Source organism: Halichoerus grypus, chromosome 5, assembly GCF_964656455.1.
Source record: "Halichoerus grypus chromosome 5, mHalGry1.hap1.1, whole genome shotgun sequence".
In the NCBI taxonomy this organism is placed as follows: domain Eukaryota; kingdom Metazoa; phylum Chordata; class Mammalia; order Carnivora; family Phocidae; genus Halichoerus; species Halichoerus grypus.
Window position 1 is genome coordinate 73,182,642 of NC_135716.1, and position 25,968 is coordinate 73,208,609.

At 43.1% G+C, this 25,968-nt stretch overlaps 1 protein-coding gene across 3 annotated transcripts in view; it reads right to left on the bottom strand.

The window, feature by feature from the left end:
• Nucleotides 1–25,968, bottom strand: part of LYN (LYN proto-oncogene, Src family tyrosine kinase) — a 114,924-nt gene that overhangs the window by 21,111 nt on the left and 67,845 nt on the right. For all 3 annotated transcript variants that reach the window (XM_036106088.2, XM_036106090.2, XM_036106089.2), the window contains exons 9-10: nucleotides 16,672–16,854; nucleotides 14,572–14,648 (exon numbers count right to left, since the gene is read on the bottom strand). In XM_036106088.2, coding sequence (XP_035961981.1) covers nucleotides 14,572–14,648; nucleotides 16,672–16,854 — 260 coding nt within the window. The remainder of the gene's footprint in view (nucleotides 1–14,571; nucleotides 14,649–16,671; nucleotides 16,855–25,968) is intronic.

Consider the following 25,968-nt stretch of genomic DNA (forward strand, 5'->3'; position numbering starts at 1 on the left):
CCAGAAAATAACATAAATGTCCATCAATAAGGCAATGGTTAAATAAATCACAGGACCTCTATACAGAAGCAGAGATAAGTGGCTTTAAAAGAATGAGGGGGATTGTTCTACACTGATATAAAAAAAAAATAGCCCAGATATGTTAAGCTATAGAATTGTAGCATGATACATATCGTGCATTTCCATGCGGGCTGGGGAAGAATGGCCATAATCTATGCTGGTACCTGGAAAGATGCATTAGAGTTGCTAAAATTGGGACCAAGGAATCGGGGTTTTTAGTTTCTAAGCTATAGTATAGTTAGACTTTTCTTTTTTAACCCATTATCGATATAATGCTTAAAATATCATTAAACAAATAAAATAAAACTGAGATATAGCGTAAGAACACACAAAAATGCTTATCAGAGAATAACAGGATCTGAATACTATTTTTTCATTTTTTTCAATAATTCTATCATAAGTATGCATTGACCTTCTTTTTTTAAGATTTTATTTATTTGAGAGAAAGGGAAAGCAAGAGAGATCACAGAGGGAGAGGGAGAAGCAGACTCGCCGCTGAGCAGATTGCTCAATGGGGAACTCGATCCCAGGACCCTGAGATCATGACCTGAGCCGAAGGCAGACGCTTAACGGACTGAGACACCCAGGTGCCCCTGCATTGACTTCTAGTAAGAAAAAAAAAACCTCTATGTAAAAAAAAAAAAAAAAAAGAAATGAAATCTGATACGGATCACATTTTCCCAGAACATCCCAGAGCATAAATACTTGTTTTGTGCTACAGGAACCTTGAAAGACCTTCAGGATCATTCACTAAGTACGTATTCACGTTTATATGATCGTATCATACATGTAGATGCCACAAGTTCACATAAAGCAGCTAGGGGTGTAACTGAATGTCTAGTGACTTGTGGCTTCACAGGATGCCACACCTGGAGGACACTCTTAGCACATTAAAACACTGAAGATCACTGTCATTCTGAGGCAGGGTCTTCCATTAGCCTGAGGACCATTTCCCATTTATTTGCACCCTGTCCAGCCTGCCCGCCAGGAGCCTAGTCCTGTTTGGGTGCCGTGGGCAACTAAACGTAGTCCCTACTTTTGAAGTTTACTTCCCAGTGGGGCCAAGAGACATACCCTAAGTCAGACAGCCAAGAACCGAAGAAAATATATAGGCACGGGTGCCTTATTTCAACTCCAACAAAATACTTTAAAGAACTTGTGTTTTGTTGGGTGGAAAGAACCCCTGGGCAAAGCCCAAGTTCTAGCTCTGAAATTCATCCCTGACTTATTTTTCCTGTGACCCATTTAATGAAGCCTACCATGAGATCTGATAAATTCCAAATGTACCTGAGACAGCTTTGCTATAATCTTTATTCATATTTCAACCCTCTTGAAATAAGTTTCCAAGATAACGTGTTTATGAATGGAGCCCCTGAAGGTTTCCTCAGGGTCTGGGAACAGGAGGTGGAGCTGAAATGCCTGAACCCGAGGAAAAAGTACTGTCAAGTATTTTGTTCACCAGGTAGAATTCCTCTGTGCCTAATGACTGGAGGAAACAGTTACTGGTCTTCACGATCTCAAAGGAGGGAAAGAAATACAATCCTCCCTACTGGCTATGGGAAAAGAAGCAGTAGACTCAACCCTTGAACAACACAGGTTCAAACTGTGAGGGATTATATGTGGATTTTTGGGATAAATACAGTACAGTACTATAAATGCATCCTCCGTATGATTTTCTTTTTCTTTTCTTTTTAAAAAAGATTTATTTATTTATTTATTTGAGAGAGAATGAGCACACAGAAAGAGAGGCAGAGGGAGAAGCACACTCCCCGCTGAGCAGGAGCCCGACGCGGGACTCAATCCCAGGACCCTGAGTGGAAGGCACACGCTTAACCCACTGAGCCACCCAGGCACCCCTTCCTTATGATTTTCTTAATAACATTTTTTTCTCTTTAGCTTACTTTACTGTAATACAGTATGTAATACGTGTAACATACAAAATATGTGTTAATCGACTTTATGTTATCAGTAAGGCTTCAATCCAGTAGTTACGTCTGGGGGGAGTCAAAAGTTATACACAGATTTTCAGCTGCTTGGGGGGGGTCAGTGCCCCTAAAACCTGTGTTGTCCAAGGGTCAACTGTACTTCTCAAAATGTATGACCTAGAAAAACGGTCACGCGCTTAGTTCAGCAAATTCTTAAGGACAGTGCTTTCCAGACTCATCCAAGCCCCCAAGACAACCTGCAGCTTGTCCTGGGCCCTGCTTCTTAATTACTGATATCAAAGAGAAGGACCCAGAAACCTACAGAGTTTAAACAAGGGCCCAAGGGGAGTCTTACGATAAGGCAAGTCCATGAAACCCTGTGACACAGACTTCCACACAAATAAAAGAATAAAACATTTGTGAAAAGATGGAACTTCTGAAAGATAGTCTATGGCAAGACTACCACCACAGGCAGATAGCCTCTGCGGGGCCTTCAGCTCGTCTTCCGAGTGAGGCGCAGAGCAACTGGAGGCTGAGAAGAGGAGCACGTTGATCTGATTTAGGTTTTGGGAGCAGCACTCTGGCTGCCGCATCTCACATGGGCTCTGGAGGATGCAAGAGATGAAGCACAAGACGAATCAGGCAGCTCCTCAGTAATTTGTTTTGAGAGAGAGCGTGGGACTTGGGCCAGAGTGACAGTGGTGGAGGAGTTAGGAATGTGAATCTGTTGTAGAAGTAGAATCACCTGATTTGATGAAGGATTGGATGTAGGAGAAAGAGGGTCAACAATGACTTCAAGGTTGGGGCCTGACGACTCAAAGGATGGAGTTGCCGCCACCAGTTGGGGAGAAAGCTCTGGTTGGGCAGGTTTTGCAGTGGGGAGGACAGGTGCTCCGTTCGGGCAGTGTTGAGTCTGACATGCCTGAGACACATGCATGTGGAGATGCTGAGTAAGCACTCAGCTCGGGGGAGCAGATTGAGCTAGAGAGACACTTCAGAGTGCTCAGAGTATAGACAACTGTGCTGGGTCAGAGAGAGTCCCCCCTCAAATTCATGACCACCTGGACCCTTGGAACGTGACTTATTTAGAAACAGAGTCTTTGCAGATTGAATTAGTTAAGGATCTCACCATGGAGTCCCATCCTGGGTATAGGGCAGATCCTAAATCCAATGACTGGTGTCCAAGACCAGTGTCTTATAAGAGAATGGCAGAGGGGGCTTTGAGACACGGATGCAGACGACCAGGGCTGTGAGGAAAGAGACAGAGTGAAGCAGTATTGCCACAAGCCAGGGTGCACCAGGAGCCAGGAGGTGAATAGGCAAGGAAGGGTCCTCCCCTAGAGCCTTTGGAGGGAGCACATCCGAGCCGACATCTTTATTTAGGACTTGTGGTGCCCAGAACTGAGAGAATAAATCCCAGATGTTTTAGGCCACCCAGGTGGCGGGAATTTGTTATGGCGGCTCTAGGAAAGCAACCCAACACTTTCAATGGGATCACTTAGGAGGTCAATGTGGGGAAAGAGAAGGTCCTAGGGCTGAGCTCTGGGGCCCTCCCATGGTTAGATGTTGGGAGATGAGGAGGAAATGGCCAGTGGGAATGGCGTCTCAGAAGCCAAGTGAAGAGAGCATGTCTGGGAGGAGGGGGGGACCAGCTGCACCAACCATAGCCAGAAGCCCACCAGAGAAGAGGCAGAGGAATGCCCTTTAACTCATGTGGTGGGATCATCTATGACTTGCCAGGACCTGTTTGGGTGAATGGTGCCAAGTTCAAGAGTAGGACACAGGAAAGGAATTGGGAAAAATGAGGATAGTTCTTCCAGGGCTTTTGACCCTACAAGAAGGGAGGAGAAAAATGGAGATGGAGGTAGCTGGAGAGAGAGATGGAGGAAAGGGAGAACTTGTAATTCGTTTGAGAATGGCACAGAAAGGAGGGGGTAACGCTAATGCGGAATTTCTAGAACAATGTCTTGAAATGGCAAGAGGGGGTGGGACCTGCTGCCTGAGGCAGGGTGCTGTCACACCAGGAAGGATGGAGTGGGGGGCAGCTTTGGAAATCCACTGAGGGAGGGCAGGGGAAGGAGGTAAGGCATGGGCACGGAGGAGAAGGAGAAGGTGAAAAACAGTTGTCTAGAAGCGTGAGGAGGCAGCCCCATCACGGGCCTTGACTTAGAAGTGCGAAAAGCCCCCATGTCACATCGGCGCTGGCAGGAGCTGTGAGGTACGGGGCTCAAACAGGTAAAGCGTAGGACTTAAGGCACGTGTGACAAAGGGGGAGGCCCAAGTGGGTCCGCAGAAGCCAGGTCAGGACAGAAGAGAAACAACGAGGGTAGTGGAGACATGGGGACAGTTGGAGGGTTCGATGGGTCGGGAGTGCTGGGAAGTGATTGTTGGAGGTGGAGGCCTGGGGAGGTGGGGAGCCAGACAGATGGGGGCCGGTGGACCGGCTGGGACTTGCGGGGGGTGCAGCTATTGGTCATCAGCATGGAGTGGGCTGCGTGCAGCAGTGGAGGAAAGAGGACAGTGTCCCGGAGGAGAGGAAGTCAAGAAACCGAGAGGCCTGAGTCTGAAGGCCTACCTGCCTGGATCCCTACAAACAACAGCAGGGTCTCCAGGCGCTGGAGGGAGGAAGCGCTGAAACATGGCAGTGACAAGTGTCCAGGGATCCGGGGACAGCTACAACGAGGAGGGAGGGTGGACCTCAAAGCTGGGGGTCCTGGCGGGGGGAGGGGGTGGACAGGGAGAAAGAAGGTCTGGATCGTCCATAGGGAGAAGGTACGAAAATGATCTTCATTAGCAAATGTGCAAGCAGCCAGCTCTGTAACACAAGGCGTCGCCCAGCCAGTTACGTTCTAGACACGGGAGGAGATGCGGAGAGAACACGTAACAGGAGCTAGAAATCCTGATACTGGAAGAAGAATCCGCCAGCCCATCGCCACTAGACTTCCAGCATCCTTGCCTCTTCCGGCGGCTGCAGGGACAGACACAGGGCTCTCCCCAGCCCCAGGGAAAGGCCGCCAAAGGATCCGAAGGACACAGTGGGATGAAAACCTTGCTCGGTACTGCCCCCCTCCCCAAGTTAAATGCATCCGCTACTGGCTTCAGTGTTAAATGTTTCGATTATAATATTTCATTCCTCCCGGCATTCTCTATTCCACCGACAAGGAGAAACAAAGCAACTCTTTGTCTTCGCATCAAGGCCCAGATACTTGTATTCTACTTCCTTCTTCTTTTCTCACTTCTGTTTAGACCAACAAGGTAAGTTTTGTGCAGGAAAGTAAACACACTTGGAGGAAGAGGAAGAATGAATGTATCAGGAAAATATTTTATAGTTAAACACACCTGAATAGTGACCCAGAGCTTATGAAGCAGAGAATAAAGAATTTATTGTCTTAAATTGAATATAGGCGGTCCCCACTTTGGTCAATAGAGTCATTCAACAAATATTATTGAGCAACTACTATTTACATGGCACTAAGTGCTGGGGATACCAAAGGTAAACAAGAACTTATCAAAACATTCAAATTGCCGTAAGCGTTCTGAAAGAAACGAACAGGAGGCCAAGATAAAGAATGGGCTGAGCGGGGGCTTGGGATGGAATTATTTTAGGAGGGATGGTTGGGGAAGGTGTCCTTGAACAGGAGGTGGAGCAGAAGGGGTGGCTTCTGGGAGGGGGCTTGGGAGAGGCACAAAGATAGGACAGAGCCTGGTGGGCTCCCGATGGGAATAAGGCAGGATCCTGGGGAGTCGAGCTCATGGGCCATCAGGACATTTTACAAATGTGATGGGAATCCATTGAAGGTGCTAAGCAGGGATGCAAAAGCATCCTATTGGTGAGACACCTCAAGCAGTGGACTTCATAGGGACAGAGACGAAAGGGGTGGTTGCCAGGGGCCGGGGAGAGAAGGCAATGGGGAGTCAGTGTTCAACGGGTGGGGACTTCCAGTTTGGGAAGATGAAAAAGTTCTGGGGATGGATACTGGGAACGGTTGCATAACAGTGTGGATGCACTTCATGCCACTGAACGGTACACTTAAAAATGGTTAAAATGGTAAAATTTTATGTTATGTATATTTGACCACACTACAAAATGCACATATACATTTATCTAATTGGCCCTGCCTACTCCGGGCGGCTTGGGAGGAGGAAGCCAAAGAGACCTTAAGAAGAGGTTGCCAGGTAAAATACAAAGAGAACACTGTGACTCAAACATTGTTCCTTGTTTACCCGAAAGTCACATGTCACTGGGAGGCCGTGAATTTCTACTCGCTCAGTCTAGCAACACAGTTAATAGGCAACCACCATCGTTCAGATGAGACTTGATAGTGGGGGGAGGGAGATATATTTCAGAAGGAACGAGAGGGTTTGTTTACCAGCTGTCTATCAGGGCAGCGGGTGGAAAGAAGAGAGGCTCCAGGAGCTGCCCCTGGAGTGGGGGGGGGGGGTGTTGGTGGGAGGAAGCCAGGCTGGGAGGCCCCTGCAGGCCCACTTCCTGGGGACTGCAACCTCCCTGGCTCTGGCTGCTGCCAAGGGCAGGAGCTCTGGGGGCTGCAGGAGGGGGCCAGCAAAGGGTTTCCTAGAAAGGGGTGTCCTCGTGAGGAGGGAGGGAGGCCACGTGGTGGCACCTGTGGCTCAGCTGCCCTCTGGCGGCCCCTCGCTTGCTGTGGCATCCCTGGCCCCTCGGTTCCTGGGGCAGGGCCTCAGTCTGGCTGCTGAGCTGCACCAGGGAGATCAGAAACAATTTCCCCAGTGGGGGACAGCGAATGAGGCTTCTGCTCTGCTGGCCAGAGGCTGTGAAGCCACCAGGGAGATGCATTCCAAGCGCCAAACTGACCTCACAATAAACTCTGAAGACAACAAACCGTTCTTAAATTGGGGAGCGGGGGGGGGCGACTTTTGGTGACTCAATTAAAAAAAATTTTTATATTTTACGAAACCCCACAAGCAATGTCACAGTGTTAAGGCCCACGTTCCAAGGACAGGGGAAGAAAGATTTTTTTTTTTCCTACAGCACACTACAAAAACATTTTTTAAAGATCCATCATTTAAAAATCTCTCTTTAAGTAATTTTATTTCATTTTTTTTTTCCTTCATAGAAAACAATCAGTATGAACTTGCTTTTGAAAAGAAGGACTATCCAATTACATTGAAGTAATGACAGAAATCAGTTGTTTCGAGAGTGTGGCTGGGGAATGGTGGGGGAGGACTGAGAGGGAAGGGCGGGAGGGTGAGGAGGAGCCAACCAGGTTTAGAGAGGAAGCCGTACAGACCAAGGAAAGGATTCCAAGAACTGGGAGCAAGGGAGGAGAGCTAGGAACAGAGAAGGGCGATGAGGCCAGGGGTGGGGCTCCACCTAAACTGCTACACTCACAGGGGTAGCCAAGTCCCAAGTTCTCCAAGGCCTTCCTCATTGCAAAAACCCAATGGGAAGTTCCCACCTCCTCCTTACAGGGCTGTCTCCCAGGACGATGCTCCTGCTGTCCCCAGGCTGGCCTCTGTCCTCTCCCTGGGGTTCTGCTCCCTTCACCCATTCTCCCTGGGAAGTCACAAGATCCCCATTAAAAAGACGGTCCAAAGGGCCAGGCTTCCTGTCCATCCTCCAGCTCCTGTCTACAGCACCTTGAGGGCATGTGAGGGGTGGGGGTGGAGGCACAAATACATCTTCTTAGAGTCACCTAGAAAACAGTTAACTGTGCCTCCTATGTAAGTCAAGAGAGGACAATACTTCCAATCTCTCCCAGCTCTGTCCCCACCCCATTCTTTCCACACACCCCGTTTGCACCCCCTGTGCCCCTTTTCTGTGTCCTTATGCTCCAAGTTCCCTCAAAGACTCCTCCTTACATCCAGCCCCTCCCAGGCTAGCAGGGCCAACCCTTGCTCTGAGGGTCACCTCCTCCAGGAAGCCTACCTCCTCCTGCGACCCCGCCCCCGGGGTCCATCCAACTGCACGTGCTCGGAAAGCAGCCTGCAGCGCCCATCCCAGAAAGGCCCTGCCTCATTCCTTATGCACCATCCACTGCTGTTACTGATCTGCCAGGCTGCTCTCTCTACATGCTCGTGGGTGAAAGAGGGGGGGTGTCCCAAGAGGGTGAGGGGAACATGGGGAAAGCAAGCCAAGGGCTTCAGACAAAGATCAATCAGAATTCACACTCTGCTGCTCCTTTCAAAGTGCTCCCCTCTCCATTTTTAAATTGTGAGCATCTGATAATCAACTCTCTCCACTCCTAAACTACTTCAATTTAATTCTGGCCTTGCGGGCTTCTGCGATGAGTCCCTAAAGAGGAAATTATTTTGTGACTTAGAGTAGCACTGACCAGAAATTGCCACCCTTGGACAAAATAATATTGAGCTAAGAGGAAGATCTGGAATGCAGACCAGAAGTACCACGTCCTCCCCTTTACATCAGCTTAACACTTCTCACTGCTGCTAGAAAGTTTTCCAATCAAAATCAAAACAACAGTAATATCGTCTGCCTTCGTTGCTATTTTAAACAGCCAGTCATGGTTCCTCCATGTAAACCCGCTAAACATCTCCACCCCCACCTAGCAAAGTGGGGAAAAAGAGAGTTCTTGTTTTATACTATTTTTAAATGACAGTTTCCCATTCTTTAAACTTTTTCAGAAGGAAACTGCATATGATCCAGTTTTGCAATTCTGACAGGACCTCTAGTTTCATTTGCCCATTTTGCAAGTTTTCTTTTCTTTCTTTCTTTTTTAAAGATTTTTATATATTCATTTGACACAGAGAGAAAGAGAGAGAGAGAGAGCACAAACAGGGGGAGTGGCAGGCAGAGGGAGAGAGAGAACAGGCTTCCTGCTGAGCAGGGAGCCCGATGTGGGACTCAATCTCAGGACCCTGGGATCATGACCTGAGCCGAAGGCAGACGCTTAACGACTGAGCCACCCAGGCGCCCCTTTACAAGTTTTCACAGTCAAAGTTTAAGTCTCAGACATAAAGCTCACTATGCAAAACAGATAAAGAGAGCATTTACAGGCTCCAGAGTACTCTATCCCTGTGATACATTCATCGTCCTTTATGTACAGCAATGTCAAAATCTTACATTAGCGTCATCTGAACACACCCAAAATCATTCATTTCACTTTTGGGTGATGATTCACATAGATATTCTCAGTAGATTTTCTTAGTCGTGGAATTTTCGAGTTGGAGCATCAGGCTGTGGGCGACCTAACCTGTGCCTCTCATTTTACAGATGAGGACCGGGCCTATGAAATGATTGTCCCCAACCCTCGGCTCAATGCCTTCCCCTCTATTCACATCATCCATAGCTCCATTTGCAAAACGAGAGTGATATTTCTCATATTCTGTACAAAAAGCTAGCCACCATCTCCATATTTTATATTGGGATTTACATTCTAAGCCATGGCTCCTTAGTAATGCCTCCTGGGTAACGACCATGCCCCCTCAGCCAGTGCAGCGTGCCGCTCGGATTATTTTGTAGAATTAATTAATTATCTCTTCCATGCTGGCCTTTTCCCCCTCTGAGGAGGCTTCTGTGCTTGGAAGAAGAATTGGCAACGTGGGGCCTCAATACGGAGTCATGCATGAGAATTCCGGGGTGAAGAAGTGAGACCAAATATGGAGTGGAAAGGAGATGTGGCCTCCTGGATGAGGGGCGAACCAAGTCTGCAACCCGAGGCTTTCCCTTGCCATTGGATCTGATTCATTATCTCCACGCAATTCTTCCTCCAGTTTAAGTAAATTAAATGGGCCAACACTATCAATCAGGGGTTGATTAATAAAGGTTTGGAAAATAAAGTTGTTGCTTCATTATATTACGGTGGGGGAAGCAGGGAGGAAGGGTAGCCATGAGCTGCAGAATGAGAACCTAACTTACCTTTTAGGTTCTTTACAAAGAGGTAGAATGAGCAAACACATTACCTGATGGTATTGGCAAATACTCTACAAACTTCTGCAGCAAATTCCTTCCAGACACTCATTTACCACCAACAGACTGGTGGGTCCCAACCTAGAGTTATTGCAAGGGATTCCCAGTCTATGTCTTGTTTTCTCAGTCAGCATATACTATAATGAGGGGGAACTTTAAAAGCTCTGATGGCAAGTGGCCTTCCTACTCAAAAAGGTTGAGAATTACACAGACGGAGATTTCCGGCCTTCCTCAGTTTACCAAATTCCAACTTAAAATGTGTCTTAAATGTAACGTAGGGGGCAAAATACAGTTGAGCATAATCACTATGTGAAAGAAAGATCTGTTTGTGAATAGAGATTTTTTTGGGGGGGGGAAGCTATATATCTCTAATTCTGATAAGCAAAACCCACTGAGGGGTAAAAATGCATTATCAGCACGGTATCAGGTACAAAACGATCTTAGGAGCAACTCTGACCTTGGAATGCAAGTGTGAGACAGTGCAGAGGAAAGAACAAGTTATCTAAAGTCAGAAAACCCAGGACCGAGTCCAGCAATTCCAGCCACTAGCTCTGTAAGCTTAGATAAACCCAAGGTCACCTCCTCATTTGGAAAATGTAGTAAATAAAGATATAAATGCTGTCACGGTAGTTGGGCTCAAATTAGATAATGGACGTAGAAGTGTTTTATCAACTGGAAGGAGTTAGAGAAAGGGTACTTGTCACGACTGTAACAAAAACTGACTTTTCTGTTTCTATTGCAGTTTTACTCACACACAATTGTCCATTTCATTTTTGGTAATTTTTGCCCTTCAGTGATGTTGCCACCAAAGAGCAAGAGATGCTTTGGTTCACTTGGCCTGAATGACAAGATGATTTCTCTGACCGCCATCTTGCAATTGTGAATTTCCCACTTCTGTCCCCTCAGTTGTACAAGTCTACGATTCCACTTCCACTTCCCTTGAAGGGAATTCCCACAGATTTTAACCCCCTGCTTTTTCAAGTTCATTTTTCTTCTCTTGCAGGAGGCAAAGGTCTCTCTGCTCTGAAAAGTATCAAACTTACTCCGCAAAGGGCTAATTTTCCTATTTTAGCACAAAGAGCACAACATCGCTTCATTTCATACCAGAGGGAAAGCACTGGTAGAGCTACTTTAGTTGGAATTTCTTCCTCTCCATTAAATGCCGAGGGAGGCGAGTGAGCTGAGAGACAGGTTGCACGGAGTGAATTGCATTTGGGTTCAGAAGAGCTTTTTAGGACTCATCCCGAGACAGGAAGTGATGAAATCAGCTCTCACATGAACCGAGAGGTTGTGTGCACTCACCCACTTCCTGTCCCGACTGGTGTAAGGGGAGGATGGTGAGGGGAAAGCAGAGCTTGGGGAAGTAGGTCGTGGGGAGAGGGAAGAAGAGGCTGATGAGAGGCTGTGGGAAAAGTCCCAGTGCTGTCCCTCACCCGCCCCCTGTCCCGGTTCCCTCATCCTTCTGGGGCTGAGATTAAGTAAGCTGGTTTCTTTCTACTCTCCACCCCTCATTGTGAAAAACAGCTGAGTTTAATTATATCCTCTTGTGCTCTTTGATGTTACTGACAATGCTAACAGAAGAAAGAACAAACTACAGCCTGCTTGTTGTTTAGTTTAGAGTTCAAATATGGACTTATACAAATCTTCTGCTTTACCCTATGTCCACTCTAAAGAGTCAAGTGGAAGAAGGTATAGAGAGGATGGATTATTCCAGTATGTGGGCACCAGGTATCCTCTATCACCCTGGGCCAGCGTTATTAGTATTTATTATTCTCATCTTATCCATTAGGGAGAAGTGATGGAGTTAACTGGTGGCACATGACGGAGAGAAAAAGGGGAAAAAATGCAGAGATGACTTTCTGTATAGAGAGATCATTTCGGAGGAGTGTTGGTAGTACTGGTCACAGAGGGAAATGACAATATTGCGGTGGGAATGCGCATCAGTTGTGGTCAACAGAAAGCCGATGTATAAGGGACATGATTTCAGGCGTGCAGGCCCCACTCCTTCTTGCCAAGGTTCAGGCCCTCTTCTCGTGTTATCAATATCATAACAAGAAAAGTCACAAACACATGAAGCAGATAGTAATCAAAGGTGGGGCAACGTGGGGTCTCAGGAGGTCCACCTTGAGGGAAGGATTGGGGAAGAGTCTGGGTGAGGTTTGCACCAGGAACAAAAATGGACTCAAAAGGAGATCCTTTTTAGTTGCAAAAAAAAAAAAAAAAAATGAATTTTGTGAAGAACCACATGCTTATTGACATCCTGGGTGGTGCTGACCTGCTGACTCTCCCACTGTCACTTCACCCTCCATGGACTCAGACTGGATGTCCCCCCTGTTCTACCCAGTGGCCACTGCTGGGAAAGAGACCCTGGCAGGAAAACAAGAGCTTATCTGGCAGGAGGTGGATTTGGAACACTGGTTTGGTGGTGGCCTTGATTATCCCGAGCCCCTCCTGCCACGGCGGGGGGGGGGGGGGGGGGGGAGGCAGTGCTCAGTCCCATCACAATTGACAGGGGAGTCAACTGAAGCCACCTGGAACCTACAATTTGAAAGTCATGGTCAATTTCATGCTTTGGGATAATTTCCCTTGCAAACTACAAAGTTTTAGAAAGCAACTTTTTTCCCCGACTCATTCGTAAGTTAGAAAAAGTTACCTTTTTTAGCAATAGTAGTAAGGTAGAAAGTTAAAGAATAGATACAGAGACCCCGAGTTGGACCTTAAAAACTTTGAATATGTCGAGATAAAGCTTTATAAGGTCAGGCATGCAAAATCAAATAAAAAATACCCATGTGACAAATTAAAGTCCTTCTCCAGGTATGGTACACATCCTGATGTGCATAATTTCCATATAACTGTAGACCTTATATAACCCTATAGAACTGTAGGTACACATAGATCAGACCTCAGCTGCACTTGAACTATGACCACTCAGGTCTCCAGGCGCATGGCCCACTTTTCCCTGTCAGCCCCCTTCCCTTCACACCCCTGGGTACAACAAACCTTCGCTACACTCCCCAAGTGTCTCATCCATAGGGGATGCCTAACTCACCGCCCCAATCAAGGGTCTTCTTTATCAATGTCAAGTGTGACACAAGTTTATCAACGTCTGCTTTCTCTGTTTTCTGACTCCTTATCTACATAGGATCTAGAGCTGCATCCAACCAAGTAATCATTCCTCTTGCTGCAGAGCAGTGGTTTTCAAACTATGGTCCTGGAACGCTTGGAGTCCATAGATCCTCGCAGGGGCCAGTGTAGAGAGTTTGAGTAAAGTCAGGGCCGTTGGGCTCTTTCCCTTTCCCCAGTGCTACCACAGCAATCTCACTTCATTCCACGTTAGATGCTGGGGTTCCAGATCACCTTTGAATTTCTTACTCAGACAAGGAATCTACTAAAGCTTGCCCAGTTTGGGTGGATGAGATGGGGGCTGAGCTGGGTGACTTCATCACACACCTTTACCAGAATGATGGGGATGGTCATCCCCAAGATTCCCTCAGCTTCCACCAAGAGGCTCTGAAGTGCTTGTGTCCATGCCAGTCTGTGATTAGATTAGACCCCCAACAACATCTCCTGAAAACTGGAATTACCATTCCCATTTGATGGGTGAATAAACCAACCCAAAGAGGCAAAAGACTTCCTGAGTGGTTATGGCTATCGGGTCAGAGCCACGAGCCACGACACACGCCAGTCTTCGGATGTTGAACCCCAACTCTGCCCACGATACTCTACTGTTGAATATGTGTTCTGATCCTCTCTTGAAGGACTTTACCTGCATACTAATTCATTCCTTTGATCTCATCTTCCCAAGAAGGCCTTATCAATTTCCCAACTTAAAGAGGGTCTGAGGGAAGAAACGGGAGTAAGAAATGAAGATCATAAAGGCGACCCTTTCTCGGAACCTCTGGAAGTCCCTTGGGCTACTCTAGGCTTTCTGGCACATGGCCTTCCCGACATGGATTACCATGGCCAGTATCAAGAAACAAAACAAGCAAATTACTGAAAATGACTAACAGATACAATTGGACTATTAACAGTCAGTAGCTAGCATCATTCAAACGCGCATTTCCTTGACACACCAGGTACATCACTGGCTTTCTTCTGCCCTTAAACGCACTTCAGGAAATGTGCAATTCCAAACTAAACAAACTTGCAACTTCTAGGCTAGTACTAGAAATATTATAAATGAATATTTCTTAGAACCCTAAAGATGTATCTAACGAGAAGGATTGGAAGGGGGTAAATAAGGAAAAGAAGATAGTTCCTCTGTTTTCAAGAATACTAAGGACTTAAAAGCACCTGTACCTTAGGTTGGTAACTTAAATACCACATGTGCATCATTTAGAATGTGCTGTGCTCAGAACACTCAGGATTGAGTCTCCAAAATGGAGCGCAAAGTGACCCCTTCCGCCTCATTGTCTCTCTAGCTGGTGCAGGCGTGAACATAAGTATAAGAGGCTGCCTTGTTTTAGGGAAGATGACATTCAAGTCAGACCTGAACATACGCACACACTCCTTCAGTGTGAAACACCCATCACTGTCTCCAAGGAAGTGCACTTTGGAAGGCCTTTTTCTCAGAACCACTACTGGGAAACATCCAACACAAACGCTTTCTCCCTGGAACATCATGACGCTGACGCAGGGAGGTCTTCGAGAACTTACATGGACCCTGGATTTTTAATACTTCACCTGGGCAGAAAAGTCAATTAGCTTTGGAAGCAGCACTTTGCCCCCTTCATCGCTCTTCAGGAAATCCAGCAAACTGCCTGTTGGTAGAGGAGGAACCAGTGAGTGTAGTTCAAACACACAAACAAAATGTTTGGAATCGCACATTTAGTTTGGAATCGCACATTTCCTTTCAAAATCCAAACAAAAGTCAAACGATCCTTACTATTAGCAAGGGAACGCACAGAATGATGGCCTTTACAATTCTGTATGGCCAGAGTGCCTTTTTCTGAAGTTGGTCAAACGCAGTCCCCTCTAACCTGTTACCTTTGACCTGATGTGAAACGTGGCGTGTGGGCCAGGTAAGAAAGGGTGACGGTGGACACTGTTTTTCTAGCTATGCGTTTCAGAGCACTTTGCACCTGCCACCACAATCCACTTACTGCAGCTGCCTGATCTTCAGAGCTGCTCAGAGACAGAAACCAGCAGGTCCTCATAGCAGGCCTGCCTGGAGCAGGCACTGGGCTAGGCTCGCTGCTCTCTGTGTCCAGCAAAAGCACAGAAGTCAGTGCAAGCTGTAGGTGCTCAATGAGAAAGTGTGTCAATAAACCCTCCTACTTCCTACGGCTTCATCTCTAAAACAAGACCTGCTTTTTCTCCTAGAACTTAAAGTGTCACCCTCAGGCAAGTTGCTTACCCATTATGTCTTAGTCCCTGTAAAGAGGGCATGTCCTACTAGCTATTATCAGAGGCCTCGTGTGGACAGATTTAAAGCACGTGCCACGGTGCTTGGCGGGCAGTAGTGCTCAATAAATGTTCTGCTACTTCATCGTCAACACAGAACAATGGTACTTAGCCCTCCGATTGCTAAGAAGATTAAGGGAGATCACGCAGGGAAAGCATCAAAAACAATCTGGTATATAGTAAGTACTCAATAAAGGCTAAGTATTGTTATGAGGAGAAACTCATATTTACATTTATGATCCAAATACGACTAGTTGCTTAATTCAACAAGGATTTACTCAACTACAAAGTGTCTGATCCGGAGCCTGGTTTCTGGGTTAGAGCAACCTAAGCCACAGGGGTTAGTTTTGTTGTTTTTTTATTTTTGTTTTTAAACGTCTTTTTTTTGAAAGGACTCTGAGTGACTGCTATTTTGAAATATTTACATATATTAAACAAGAAAATGTAATATTCATCTTTCTAATCTCCTCAGTTGTGACATCACACTATGAGCTCCATGATGCAGGATTCTCAATTCGCTATTATTGTTTATGTTTCTTTCTTTTCTTCCTTCATTCCTTCTAAAGATTTTTAAAGAACCATTTGGCAGTTTGTTAGTATCTCTAACTGACGTGGAGGAAGAAGGGTAGTAATTCAAACCCTGTTATCTGAAGGTAATATCGGCCGGAGAAAACATGTTTGCTGGATACCTCTTCCTCAGTGATTCTGATGACAGAGGAATGTAACCTCCAACAGTTTTAAAAATGTTCACATTTTAAAGTGACACCCTGAACGCTTAGATAATGCTAGAGAGGAAAATGAATGCATTTTAGGATTTTGAGAACTGCCGTTTTAAAGATATAACAAAAATACTCTTCTTTGAAATATGTATTTTTTGGACAAATATTTATTAGGGACCTTCTATGTACTGCGTGTGATTCATATGGCTAATATGAATATGAAGACAAATGCAGAGAAAATAGAAAGATTATACATTATTTCTATAATACAGATAATACACAAAATATTTCTGGTGAGGTGGTTTACAAAAATGTTCTGTTTCCCCATGTGTTCTGATTTTTCAGTAGTGAGCATGCTGTTTTGGAATTAAAACTATTGGAACATTCTGTGAACATTTAAACGCTTTACTTTGGGGTGCCTGGGTGCTTCAGTCGGTTAAGTGTCTGCATTTGGCTCAGGTCGGGATCCCAGGGTTCTGGGATTGAGCTCCATTGGGCTCCCTGCGTAGTAGGGAGTCTGCTTCTCCCTCTACCCCTCCCCTGTTCATGATCTCTCTCTCTCTCTCTCAAATAAATAAATAAAAATCTTTTAAAAAAATAAACGTTTTACTTTTGAAGTTTGAAGTCTTTCAAAAGCCCTGTGTCTGGGGGGCACACTCACCCTTGGCCATGTACTCAGTGATAATGTAGATAGGCTCCTCTCTGGTGACCACGGCATAGAGCCTCACCAGCTTGTCGTGTTGAAGGGTCTTCATGAGGTTGGCTTCCTCCAGGAAAGCTTGCACAGACATAGTGCCTGGTTTTAGGGTTTTCACAGCCACTTTGGTACTATTGTTATAGTAACCTAGAAAGACAGCAGAAAAGAGGGCATGTTTTATCCAACTGAAAACCAGAAACTTCATGCAGAGTTAGAAGAAAATTTATAGATAGAAAAAACTGACACAAAACTCTAGACAGTGTTAACATTAGGGGAGGCCGAGTCAAGGGTGTCTGAGAATTCTCTATACCATCTTTACAAAAAAAATCTAAAATTATTCCAAAATCAACAAGGTTTCATAAAGCAATATTTTTGGAAAAACCTCCAAATGCACTCCATCATGGAGAAAAGATTTTCCTCTAATGAATAAAATGTTCTTTATCCAAGAACAAAAAAAAGTGCATAGCAAGGCTCGGTATACTCTTACACACCACACATACACACACACACACACACACACGCATACAGGTCTGGAAGAAAACACACTAAAATATGCCAAATGCTGGCCATCTCCAATGGTGCAATTAGAGGGATTTCATTTGTGTTCACAATACCTTTAACTACCAAATTTTCTACAATGAATATGTATTATTTTTGTAATCAGGAGAAAAAGGTTTGCATTTTTTTTTAAGTTTTTTAAAGATTTTATTTATTTATTTGACAGAGAGAGACACAGCGAGAGAGGGAACACAAGCAGGGGGGAGTGGGAGAGGGAGAAGCAGGCTTCCTGCCGAGCAGGGACCCGATGTGGGACTCGATCCCAGGACTCCAGGACCATGACCTGAGCCAAAGGCAGACGCTTAACGACTGAGCCACCCAGGCGCCCCAAAAAGGTTTGCATTTTAAAAAATTATATATACTAACTTTGAAGTATAATATCCTAGAGTCAAATAAGCGTTTCCCCAAGTTTTCCAAGAGAACTGGACTTGGGTGACTCTCCATGAGCAAAGGCTTCTGTACGGAAATGTCTGGGAACCACCGCCTGCCTCCCCCTTCCCCATCCAGGAGATGCAGCAGAAGCAGAGAGTCCCGCAGTGAAGAAACTTGTCAGACTTGGCTAACCCCAGCACTTCCCACACCTTCTTACCACAGGACACACTGTCATGTACCTTTTCACACCCTGTGAAATGCACTTTGGGAAATACTAACTCCTTCATATAGTGTCCCCAAGGTCCCTTTTTCTGGAACCTGCCCCAATGGCGTGCTTAATTCTAAGCCTTTTCTCAGTGGTTTGGCAAAGCAGAAATAGAGATAATCACGTTCCCCTTTCCTCTCCTCTCTTTCTGTACTTCTCTTGGAAGTGCAAGGAAAAGGTGAGGAAGGAGTAGCAGCAGGTTCCCTGCGGGTTGCTCTACCTGGTGTACTACAGCTTTTTTTTTTTTTTTTTTTTACCTGCCCAGCGAAATGGTGATGTCTAGCGTCTGGTCTCTTTGTTAGATCACATAATCATCTGTGTCTGTACAGAATACAGAAATGACTGGAAGCATGCTCAATAAAACACCCACAATGATGATGATCCCTGGGTGGTAGAATTTGGAGTGACTTTTCCTTTCTTTTGTTCTTTTCCATTTTGTTTCATTTTGTGAATGAATATGTATCTTTCTTTACAAAAGGGATTATTTTTTTAAAGGAAATTATATCTCTATTTCTACACTTCCAAATGGGCCAGAAAAAGTGTTAGTTACAGCTAACAGTCAACCATACTTACTAACTTTTCTTCTGATCATTAACACTTACTACTCTGTTAAAACTTTTCCTTTTATATTTCACTTTGATTTGTACTTAGTAGTAGCTTGCAGTGTTGTACAGAAAAATGAAAAATGCAATGTACAAAGTAAGTGTTAGAATGTATGGATAAGCCAGTAATAGAAAACTGACAAAATACTGTACTAGGTTATTTTCAAAAGCCACAATCTACAAAAAATAATGGAATCATAAATCTATTAAATTGATTTTCCATTTAAATGCATAATTACACACAATATGATCTTTCTTATAGCCCTTAAGAGTAAATTTAAAGTAAATTCCACCAACAAAAGTCCTTTAACATTGTATTTGAACCAAGAAGATTCATTATCTCAAAACTACAATAAGATATCACCTCACACCTGTCAGAATGGCTAAAATTAAAAAGACAAAAAACATCAAGGATTGGCAAGGATGTGGAGAAAAAGGAACCCTATTGCATTGTTGATGGGAATGCAAACTGGTGCAAGCACTGTGGAAAACGGTATGGGGGTTCCTCAAAAAAATTTAAAATAAAACTATCCCATGATCCAGGAGTCGCATGACTGGGTATTTACCCCCAAAACACAAAAACACTAATTCAAAGGGATACGTGCACCCCTATGTTTATAGCAGCATTATTTACAATAGCCAAACTATGGAAGCAGCCCAAGTGTCCATCAATAGATGAATGGATAAAGAAGATATATATATATATATGCAATGGAATACTATTCAGTCATAAGAAAGAATGAAATCTTGCCATTTGCAACAACATGGATGGAGCTAGAGAGTATAATGCTAAGTAAAATAAGTCAGAGAAAGACAAATAGCATATGATTTCACTCATATGTGGAATTTAAGAAACAAATCAAGGAAAGGAAAAAAAAGAGAGAGGGAGAGAAACCAAGAAAACAGACTCTTAACTGTAGAAAACAAACTGATGGTTACCAGAGGGGAGGGGGATTGTGGGATGGGTGAAATAGGTGATGGGGATTAAGAGTACACCTCATCATAAAAAAAAATTAAAAATTAAAAAAATTAAAATAAAAAAGATTCATTATAAATTTGTTTAAAGGTTTATACATAGGTATTCAGTTACAGGAATAAATCTAATAAATGAATTTAGAAAGTCACAGGATACAAAGTTAATAAACAGAAATCTGTTGTATCTCTACATACTAATAATGAAGTAGCATAAAGAGTAATTAAGAAAACAATCCCATTTATAATTGTACCAAAAAGAATAAAATATCTAGGAATAAATTTAACCAAAGAGGTAAAAGATCTGTACTCTGGGGCGCCTGGGTGGTTCAGTTGGTTAAGCGACTGCCTTCGGCTCAGGTCATGATCCTGGAGTCCCTGGATTGAGTCCCGCATCGGGCTCCCTGCTCAGCAAGGAGCCTGCTTCTCCCTCTGACCCTCTCCCCTCTCATGTGCTCTCTCTCTCTCATTCTCTCTGTCTCAAATAAATAAATAAAATCTTTAAAAAAAAAAAAGATCTGTACTCTGAAAACTATAAAACGTTGATGAAAGAAATTAAAGATGACACAAACCAATAGAAAGATATACCATGCTCATGGATTAGAAGGATTAATATTGTTAAAATGAACTTTCTATGCAAAGCAATCTACAGATTCAATGTAATCCCAATCAAAATGCCAACAGTATTTTTTACAGAACTAGAACAAATAATCTGAAAATTTGTATGGAACCACAAAAGACCCTGAATAGCCAAAGCAATCTTGAAAAAGAAGAACAAAGCTGGAGGCATCACAATCCCAGGTTTCAAGATATAGTACAAAGTTACAGTAATCAAAACAGTATGGTACTGGCACAAAAATAGACACATACATCAACAGAACAGAATAGAGAGCCCAGAGATAAACTCATAATTTTATGGTCAATTAATCTGTGAAAAATAAGGCAAGAATATACAATGGGGAAAAGATAGTTTTTATAATAAGTGGTGTTAAGAGAATTGGACAGCTACATGCAAAACAATGAAACTGGACCACTTTCTTACACCATACACAAAAATAAAATTCAAAATGGATTCAAGACTTAAATATAAGACCTAAAACTATAAAACTCCCAAAAGAAAGCATAGGCAGTAAACACTTGACATCAACCTTTGAAACATATTTATAAATATGTTTCCTCAGGCAAGGAAAACAAAAGCAAAACTAATCTACTGGGACTACACCAAAATAAACAGCTTTTGCACAGCAAAGGAAACCATCAACAAAATGAAAAGACAACCTACTGAGTGGGAGAAGATATTTGCAAGTGATACATCCAATAAGGGGTTAATATCCAAATATATAAGGAACTTCTATAACTCAACACCAGAAAAAAACAAATAATCTGATTAAAAATGGGTAGGGGACCTGAACAGACATTTTTCCAAAGAAGACTTACAGATGGCCAACAGACATATGAAAAGATGCTCAACATCACTAATTATCAGAGAAATGCAAATCAAAACCACAGTGAGATCTCACCTCACACCTGTCAGAATGGCTCGTATCAAAAAGACAAGAAATAACAAGTGTTGGTGAGGATATGGAGAAAAAGGAACCCTTTGTGCAGCCACTGTGGAAAACAGTATGGCGGTTCCTCAAAAAATTAAAAATAGAAATACCGTATGATCCAGCAATTCCACTTTTGGGTATTTACCCAGAGAAAATGAAAACATTAGTTCTGTGTTTATTACACCCTTATGTTTATTACAGCATTATTTACAATTGCCAAGATACGGAAGCAACCTAAGTGTCCACCAGTAGATGAATGGATAAGGAAGTGGTACACACACACACACACACACACACACACACACACACACATGCACTAGAATTTACTCGGCCATAAAAAAGATGAGATCTTGCTATTGGCGACAGCATGAATGGAGCTAGAGGGCATTATGCTAAGTGAAATATGTCAGACAAAGAAAGACAAATACCGTATGATTTCACTTAGATGTGGAACCTAAAAAAACAAAACAAATGGACAAACAAAAAACAAAAACAGACTCAACAGAGAACAAACTGGTGGTTGCCAGAGGGGAAAGGGGTGTGGGGAAGGGCAAAATAGGTGTAGGGAATGAAGAGGTACAAATGTCCAGTTATAAAATAAGTAAGTCATGGAGATGAAAAGTAGAGCATAGGGAATATAGTCAATAATATTACAATTATGTTATGTGGTGACAGATGGTAACTGCACTTACCAGGGTGAGCAGTGAGTAATTTATAGAATTGTCAAATCACTATTTTGTGCATCTGAAAGTAATATAACATTGTGTGCCAACTATCCTCTAATAATAAATACAAAAAATAAATTATATAAAATGCAAAAGAAAGTTTATACATAGATCCTCAGTTACATGACTATATCAGTGGCAAACAGCAAGAAAATACGATCTCTTTCACACATGTAACTGACAAAGGACTAGTGTCCAGAATATGTAAAGAATTCCTATAAATCAATAAGAAAAATAGAAAAATAGGCAAAGGCTTGAATAGACATTTCAAAAAGAAGAAGTCCACTGGGTGATGGACATTAAGGTGGGCATGTGATGTAATGAGCACTGGGTATTATGTAAGACTGATGAATCACTGATCTCTACCTCTGAAACTAATAATATACTGTATGTTAATTAATTGAATTTAAATTAAAAAAAGAAGTCCAAATGGCTAGGAAACATGTAAAAAGAACTCAATCTTACTAGTAATCAGAGAAGTGCAAATAAAGCCATAGGAAGACACCACCACCCAGCTCAACAAAAATGACAAAGCCTGACAATGTGAGTGCTGGTGAGCACACAACCCTAGTGGGGAAACTGGGGCAGCTCCCCAAGGCCTTCTTCTGTGCTCTTTTCTGAGCATCAGCAAAATTCAGCTGGGAAGCTTCTATCTTCACCAACATTCCCAGGGGCCCATGGCGGATGTTGACAGAGCAGCCTTCTTTCAAGTGCAATTACCTTGAGTGACCACACAAACACACACACACACACACACACACACACACACAAACACACATACACAAACACACACACACACACAAACACACAAGGGCTGTGCTGACCTGCAGCCCCCCTCCTTCTAGATACAATTCTGTTGATCAGGAAATGGCACACTGAAATCTCTTGTACATTTTGCTGGGACAAGAACTTTGGAAACAGAGTTGGCAGTATTTAGGAGAGTTGAAGATTCATACTCCCATGATCCAGTAAACGGACTCCTGGCCACCCTTGAGAAAGTCACGTACCCTTGCACCAGTACAAAAATGTTCCCGGCAGAATTGTTCATAGTGGCTTAAGACTGGGAACACGTCCAGTTCCATCAATAAATAGTGAAATCAATGGATAAGCCTTCTTACCACTTGAGTACTTATATAACGCAACACTACATAGCAATGAAAGTAAATGAACTGTAGCTACACCCCAAAAACATGGATGAATCTCACAACGATAATACTGAACAGAAGAGGTGAGACATAATACAAGAGTACATTTGGTATGATTCAATTATATAAAGTTTAAAAACAGGCAAAATTAAACTATATTGTTTGAGGTTGCACACCCCCATATACAAAAGTAACAGAAGTGTAAAGAAAAGGAAATTATCACAAAAGTCCAAATGGCAGTTGCCTTTGGGGGACGGTCTTTTGGGGGATGGTGAGGTTGGGGTTGGGAAGGGATAAATGGGGGCTTCTGGGTGCTGGCAAGTTTCCAGCGTGTGATCTCAGTATCTACCACACCAGTTTTCCTTTTGTAATTATTTGTGATCTTGACTATTTGTGCTGTACATACTTTCCAGTCTGCTTGTTATATGACACAGCAATAAAAGCGAAAGAAACAAAACTATTCCCTCTCTGTCGAACAATGGAACTCACTGAGACTTTTACATCATATAAAATTATGGCTAAAGGATGAAGAAAAAAAATGCTTTCCAAGGGTAGGGGAAAAGTTATCAGGAAATAGCACAGCTGCTAAAGATATTAAAAATGCTGATAGGGAGTTTGAGATGAACAGTGACTAAAACAGCTGTGTCAAGAGCACAGCTCAAGAAGGGCAGTAACTCCCACTTACTTGTGTCTTGAGGTTGTGGTATTTAAGCAACAAGGCAGGTTTCCAACTTGCACTAAAGGCATGGTTTTTATTCGGCGCTACGGATCAAATTGTACTTTACCAAGATATTCTCCAGTATTCAATTAACCTACTCATGGAGATTTGGGTTGGCATTACAGATGCAAATGATTTTTTTAAAAAATTCATTTGAAAGTAAAGAATGTCTTCAAGAGTGCCACTTTGGCACAGTTAAAGACAGTTGGGGTGACAATCTGAGAAAGCTCTATTTTCAGGTGTGCCTAATTTGCTAAAGAACACCTAAGTACCACAAAATGGAAGTTGGTAAAAAAAAGATGCATGGGGTTGATTTTGCAAGTTGGCTGGTGATTAATTTCAATGCAGTTGGCTTAAATGAAAATATATCAAGCAAAACCTGAGTGGCTCAGTCCATTAAGCGTGGGACTCCTGATTTCAGCTCAGGTCATGATCTCAGGGTTGTGAGATCGAGCCCCACATCTGGTTCTGTGCTTGGTGCAGAGTCTGCTTGTCCCTCTCTCTCTGCTCCTCCCTCCGTTCATGCTCTGTCTCTAAATAAATAAAATCTAAAAAAAAAAAAAAAAGGCAAAATTCAATTCAAAACAAGTTCCCTTTCTTCTACAAAGTCTCTTCGTAGACCAAGTGGTAACAGGAAACATCATCCTTGGCTTCACTGACTAGTCAGTTCCCTCGGAATCCAATAATCCACGGGGGAAAAACGTGTCACCAAGCCAGATGTCAAGAGGATCACACGAAGGACAGGAAACAGCTTGAGGGAGAAACTGCTTTCTTTTACCCCCACCCCTCCTCCCCAGAACAGGTCACTTCCTCGTATTTGTTCACTGCATTTCAGACCAAAAAAACCCAGACCATAAAATGTGACTGGTGGTCTATGAACCATTCCTCAAGCTTCACAAAAATATCAATTTACTTGGTTAACAGTGATATCATTTTTAATTTGTTCTTCTTTTTCTATCAATGAGAAAAACTAGCCTGCTCATCTCTTGAGAAATAAAATAGAGAAATAAAAAACAAAATTCAGGCAGCCCTAAATGGCAGACCTTGCTATTACACCAACCCTCAAGAGAGTTGGAATGAGACATACAGACACACCTAGGAGAGGGGGCAACCTTTGACCTCTGATGCATAACATAGTGTCATCAATCATTATTCTTTTGGTTTTATTCCCAGTATTCCTCTGCTAAATGCATTCAACATATTGACCTTATTTCAATAGCTAAGGAAGAGCTCCCTGATAGCCAAATTCACAGAACCGATATATCTGCAAAAGATTGAGGATCAAAATTTCTATTTTGTTCTTTTCCCTTTCTTTTTTAAATTTCTTCCTTCTTTCCTTCCTTCCCCACCCTGTTCCTACCTCCTCTTCCTTCCTTTCTTTAATACAAGACTAAAAAGAGAAAAGCCCGATTAAAAAAAAAACCATCTATGTCAATATCCTGGCAATGATATCATACTACAATTTTGCAAGATGTTAGCATTGGGGGAAACTGGGTAAAGGTTACATGGGATCTCTTTGCATTATATATATATATATATATATATATATACATATATATACACATATATATATGTAATATGTGATACAATATATATGTATATAAAGCTTTGTTGAAATATAATCCATATACCATACCATTTGCCTATTTAAAGTATACAATTCATTGGTTTTTATATATTCAGAGTTGTGAGCCCATCAGCACAATTATTGAAACATTTCCATCACCCCCAAAAGAAATCCCATATCCCTTGACGGCCACATCCCCATCCTTCCACCTGAGGCAACCACTCATTTCCTTTGTCTTTATAGATTTGCCTATTCACAACATTTCATATAAATGGAATCACATAACATGTGGTCCTCTGTGTCTGTCTGGCTTTTATCATTCAACATAGTGTTTTCAATGGTCATCCACACTGTAGCATGTGTCAGTACTTTATTTCTTTTTCTTGCTGAATAATATTCCATGGTATGGATACACCACATTTTGTCTATCCATTCAGTTGATGGACATGTGGATTGTTTACACTCTTTAGCTATTATGAATAATGTTCTTCCAAATATTCATGTAAAAGTGTTTGCATGGACATGTTTTCATTTCTGTATTATTTCTTACAATTACATATAAATCTATAATTATCTCAAAATAAGAAGTTTAATTTAAAAAACCCCAAGAAACAGGGGTGCCTGGGTGGCTCAGTTTGTTAAATGTCCAACTCTTAGTTTTGGCTCAGGTCATGATCTCATGGGTCGTGGGACTGAGCCCTGGGTCGGGCTCCACGCTCAGCAGGGAGTCTACGTGAAGATTCTCTCCCTCTCCCTCTGCCCCTCCCCACCTCTGTGCACGCATGAA